Source organism: Odocoileus virginianus, chromosome 3 (assembly GCF_023699985.2).
Source record: "Odocoileus virginianus isolate 20LAN1187 ecotype Illinois chromosome 3, Ovbor_1.2, whole genome shotgun sequence".
Lineage (NCBI taxonomy): Eukaryota > Metazoa > Chordata > Mammalia > Artiodactyla > Cervidae > Odocoileus > Odocoileus virginianus.
In genome coordinates this window covers 31,205,143-31,210,609 of record NC_069676.1, presented here as the reverse complement: position 1 = coordinate 31,210,609, position 5,467 = coordinate 31,205,143, and the positions used below count along the sequence as shown (strand labels likewise).

At 52.0% G+C, this 5,467-nt stretch overlaps 1 protein-coding gene across 2 annotated transcripts; it reads left to right on the top strand.

Moving 5' to 3' along the window:
• Positions 1–244: 244 nt before the first annotated feature.
• Positions 245–5,467, top strand: LOC110133048 (protein FAM170A). 2 transcript variants are annotated; one of them, XM_070465127.1, is made up of 6 exons: positions 245–828; positions 2,596–2,736; positions 3,019–3,141; positions 3,498–4,278; positions 4,526–4,585; positions 5,337–5,467. In XM_070465127.1, the coding sequence occupies exons 1-5, from the start codon at positions 759–761 to the stop codon at positions 4,530–4,532; spliced, it is 1,122 nt and encodes a 373-aa protein (XP_070321228.1). In that variant the 5' UTR covers positions 245–758; the 3' UTR covers positions 4,533–4,585; positions 5,337–5,467. The 2 variants fall into 2 exon arrangements, with proteins under 2 accessions (XP_070321228.1, XP_020742419.2); XM_020886760.2 differs by lacking the exon at positions 3,019–3,141.

Genomic DNA, 5,467 nt, shown 5'->3' with positions numbered 1-5,467 from the left:
GCACACGACAGCCATCTCCTTCTAGAATTTTTGCCCCATCTACCCCTCCAGCCACACTTGAGAGGCCTTTTCTCCTCCAGGATCCACAGACGTCCCTCTCTGACTTAATTAGCGCCTTTCAACATTCCAAGAGGGAAACAAGACAGTATGTAATTTAAAAAACCTGCTTCTGTTACATTTCTGCTCAAGTATTGTCTCTTTTCCATGGTGTTTGGGATTTCAGAAATAAAAGCCAAGATGATCAGCCACTGGCCAGCGAACACAGGATCTGCTACCCACTTGAATGCAGAAGGGAAAGAGTGAAATAAAGGGAGAAAAGAAAAAAAAAATAAACAGGAACAGATTAACATCTTAAAATATCCTGCTACATTTGAAAGATGTGAGAGTTGAATTCATGGGTGGGGTTCTTCGGGGAAAAAGGAATTGTTCTTGAAAAACGAGGTCTGTGCTTTTGCAGAGACAGCATTGCCCCTAGGTCCACAGAAGGCTCTGATGTCATCACTGAGGTCAGAGAATCCTGCCGTGGGCCTGGCGACCTTTGAACCTTAACAGCCCTGCGCTGTGGAGAGCGCTGGGCAGTGCTGCTGCTTTAAGTGGTCCGAGTTCTTCAGCCACTTCGGAGACTTGACTGCTTTTACTCGATTTAATTATCAAGTCATTTCAGCGGGTCTCCGGAGAGCCAAGAAGGGCCAACCTGTAGCCAAGAGGAGGAGCTGGACGTGTGGCATCTTCTTCGAGGGGGTCTTCTAGTTGGGACGATGAAAAGGCGACAGAAGAGGAAACACCTGGAAAATGAAGAGTCCCAGGAGACTGCGGAGAAAGGAGGAGGTATGTGGGGGCAATTTGTCTGGGGCACAGGGGTTTCTGCCAACCTGAGCCTTCTCTAGGAAGGGGGCACTGAGAACCTGTTACATATGAAGCAGGGAGCAAGATACCATCACAGTCTTGGTGATGTTGCTGTATCCAGCCGGGGGGAGGTCTCCGCGGTGTGAGATGGCCACGGAAGGGCCAGATGCCCCAGGCGGGTGGGAGGTCGGTCCTGCTGGTTTGAGGACTCTCCAGGGGCCGCAAGCCTGGGGCTTCGTGGCACTCGCAGAGGCTGTATCCTGCCCGCGCAGACCTAGACACGCAGCTTTTCTCAATCTTCGAGTTCTTTCTGCTTCTCTTTGCTTTTTCCCCTGGGGTCACGGGCTAGGGGATGTGAAGGATGCTGAGACAGATCCGTGGGTTGCTTGGCCCCTTTTACCAAAGAGGAAAGAGAAGCCCCATGAGCTGAAGGCCTTGTTGGAAAATATCTCAAGGAGTGGAATGCTCTTCAAAAGCAGGTTGTTTGTCTAGGGATGGCGTCCTATAGAAAACATGGAGGTTTTATCATTCGACAGGAAGAATTTCCCAAAGGAGACTGAGGGAGAGGGGAAGGTCCTTCCAGAACCTGAGACAAGGGTGGGGGTGAGAAATGTTGCTAAGAATCCTGTAGGGAGCTCTGAGAGCCACGGCTCCAAGGTGCCTGCGTGCATTAAGTGCAGGTGGGCAGTCTCCCTGGGAGAGGACGTGGTCAGGTGAGGAAGTGGGCAGAATGCAGCCCACCCCAGAGTTCCAGCTGGAGGCCTGGGCCCCAGAGTAGAGCCACAGCTCCCACCGGGCCCAGGGCCCCGGCGACCCTAGGCTGGGACTTGGAAGCAGGCAGCAGCTGCGACAGGATGGGGAAAGCAATGACTACCCTGCCCCTTACACATCAGAATGTTTCTGTGTGTGTGTGTGTGTGTGTGTGTGAGAGGAGGGAGAGTGGGGAGAATGGGGGCGGAGTGCTTATCAGATATAAAGTCTACATGGTAAAGTTCTTGTCACCGTGCCGGGACCTGGGCGACCCTCAGAGTATGTAAGGGGTGTTTCATGACAGTCACTCATATACTCATGTACACTGTGATATAGCAGAAATATCACACCCCTCCACACATAAGCTCCTTATTAAACCACACATTGAAAATTGGGTGTCCTGTATTTTTGTTTGCTAACTCTGGCACCTGCTGATGTATTATGTACTGATTATATTTTTATATTATTTATATTTTTGTTTAGTGTCTGTCTTCCCCCACTAGAATGCTCAGCTTTACCAGAGATCAGAATAATGAAATAGTGCCAGATACATAGTGACTGCTCACTGAATCTTATTGAATGAATGAATGAACACAAACCATAAATACAAGCCATGCCATGTCATGAGGAAGAGTTACATGTGCCATAATTCCTGAATTGTAAACAGAAACCATACACACAAGTGCCACAGACACAGATGCACACATTTGCACTGTGCTTACCACATTGACACTTATCACAGACTTAACTAGTACACATCACTCATATTTCTATATACTTACAGTCACCTCTCAGACCTACGTTCCCCCAAATACACCAACAGAATAGTTATTGAGTTTAATTGAATTCTGGAGTATATACCAGGAAACATGCTCCAAACCATGTGTATTCACTGCACCTAACATGTGTCAGACACTTGGTAAATATTTGTTGGACAGACAACTGATGAGCAAACATGTCCAAACCACTCTCTCTCTCAGCCTCTAATTTCTCTCCCAGGAATCTCAAAATCACAAGAGGATCCCCCTCAGCTAGGATGCACTGCAGTGGCCCAAGTCTGCCCCCAAGGGTCAGGGGAGGTCTCTTCTGCCTCTGAATACTTCTCCTGTGTTTCTTCTCCACGCAAGCTCATCCATGGTGGTAAGAGTGCGGGAATCCTTGAGTGTAAGGGTGCTTGGCTCTGGAGCAGGGACACATAGGTCCCAGCGAGCCTGAGCAGAAACCGAGGGTTCTCAGAGGTGGTCAGGGCCCTGTGGAGGAGCCTGGGGAGGACATCTGAGCTATTAGGAGGGCGTGGTCCCCCCATGATGGGGAAGTTAAGGAGAGGGGCTGGAGAGGTCTGGGCTTAAAGTGGAGGGCAGAGGGACCAGGTTTAGCATCTTTGGAGGGACATGTAGCACTCATCTTTGCCTTTGTTTCCAGAGAAGGACAGAGTTCTTGAGCTCAGCCCAAGGGCAGGACCATGCTGCTCAGGTCCACACACCTCCCATGTGCATCCGCTCTCCACTCATAGCCATTCTCAGCCCAGAGACCAACCCGAAGCAGGTGATTCCCCAGGGCCCTCCTCCCATACCACAGCCCACCTTCCACAAGTAACACATCAGTGATATTCCCCAACTCACCTGTTCCTCGTAAACACACCCACCAGCATCCCTCACATACCACAGCATGCCCCCGCACCACACTCCACACGCCTGCACACAGATGTGGCTCCAGTATCTGCTCCCCCACCCACAGATGAAGAGCCCACAGATGCCAACACATACCCCACCCCATCCTATGGCCAACAAACCCCAAGCTCATGACATAACTGTGTCATGTGGATGTCGCTCCCCACACCTGCACCCTCGGCTCCTGGAAGGACCCATGCATGTTCTTATGTTTCTAATTTCCTTTCCCAGGAATCTGGAAGTTGCATCGAGACAGTCCCCAGCCTAGAGCACCCCTAGCCCATCTTCAAGAACAAGGGGAGAGGGCTCCCCTGTCACCACGTGTCTCCTCCTCCCCTTCATCCTACAAGACCTGCGCAACCTCTCTGCATATGAACAAAGAGAAGAGGGGCATGAAAATATACTACATGCAGGTACAAATGAAAAAGGGTGTTGCTGTCTCCTGGGAGGCAGAGAGACCCTCGGAGTCGCTAGAAAAGCAGCCGAGGATGGAGGAAGTGACCCTTCCTGAGGACGTGCGGGTGGGGACTCCCCCCTCGGACGTGTCCACCAGAAACCTCCTGTCTGACAGCGAGCCCAGCGGGGAGGAGAGAGAGCACGAGGAGAGGGCTGAGGCGGACAGCCCCGCCCCAGGGTCGCCCACCGTCGAGGAGAGACCCCGGGCCCGGACACCCGACTGGCTGGTGACCATGGAGACCGGCTTCCGCTGCATGGCCTGCTGCCGGGTCTTCCCCAGCCTGGAGGTCCTGCAGGAGCATGTGCAGAATGGCATCCTCGAGGGCTTCAGCTGCCACGTCTTTCATCTCACCATGGCCCAGCTGACAGGCAAGGCAGAATCGGAGAACACCCCTGAGGAGGAGGTGGAGGATGAGGACGAGGACGAGGACGGGGAAGACGAGAAGCAGGAGGAAAAGGAAAAGGAGGAGCAGCAGCCTGCGGGGGAAGATGTCAGCTTGAGGAGACCCTGGAGCCAGTGTCCGGGCTGTGTGTTCCATTCTCCCAAGGACCGGAAGTGAGCAGGGCCCAGGGCTGCAGCGGGCGCTGTATCTTCTCCAGTCCTGTCTCTCCACCTTGGCTCAGAAGGGAGAGGTGGGGCTTTCTCACCTCAGGGGACAGCCGAAGTGGGCAACTGGGCCCCTTGCTTCTGGCCCAGGCATTTTAATAAAGTCATGACTGTAAGAGGGAATTTATCCTGAGTTTTTCAGCTTCCCTTGGAAGTTCTCTTTAACTCAAAAGCATCTCTCTTGATTTCCACACAGCAACTGATAATTCATGGGCCAGAAGATCCTAGAAGATGGTGTGGCCTTCTCTCGGAAGAGGTGAGACCTGAGGCTGGCACAGTCTTCTGAGCCTATGTCATGAGGGCCCAGAGGAATCTAAGGGAAGGGGCCGAGGAGATGCTCTGGGTTACCTGATGACCCTGCCGTCGCATCACCTTGGGGCCCACGCAACACTTGGAAGGGATTGACCTCTGTTGATTTAGACAAGAAGGTGGAATGTTTTGATTGAGTTTTCTCAGGGTCTCCGTGATTGACTTCGACTCTAAGAGGATGTATTGCCAGTAGCTCGTCTTGGTAGAGAGAACCAGGAGTGGTCTGGAAAGAGAACAGGGGCCTCGCAGAACCCACAGTTTGAGGTCTTGAGAGCCTGTGACCTGAGCCAGGACCTCACCCTGACCACTCTACCTAGCGTTCTGGGACAGAGGAGAGTGGAAGAGGGAGTCATATGGAAATGAGGTCCCCTGAGGTCTGGAAATATATTCCAGAACCTTCACTGTGTGATCAGTTCAGTTCAGTTGCTCAGTCATGTCTGACTCTTTGCGATCCCATGGACTGTAGCACACCGTTTCCCTGTCCATCAGCAACTCCCAGAGCTTGCTCAAACTCATTTCCATTGAGTCACTGATGCCATGCAACCATCATTGTGTGATAGTTTGATCTGGAGTCTGACTCTCTGTGGTGTGCGTGGCTCTTGAGCTTCGAGGCAGAGGTGAAGGGTAACTCTGACCAGCAGAGCCCCTGGTGCTTCTTGTCTCTTCCTGTCCTGAGTCATTTGTTTTCTCCCTTCCAGAGAGAAGAAAGGACCCTGGAGAGAGTAGCAGACAGAATGCCAGTGGTCCGAAGGAGGATGAAGGGGCTGGCATTGAGTCCAACATCATATGACAGTATAAACATGATATGTAATAAAGGGTATTTCCCAAA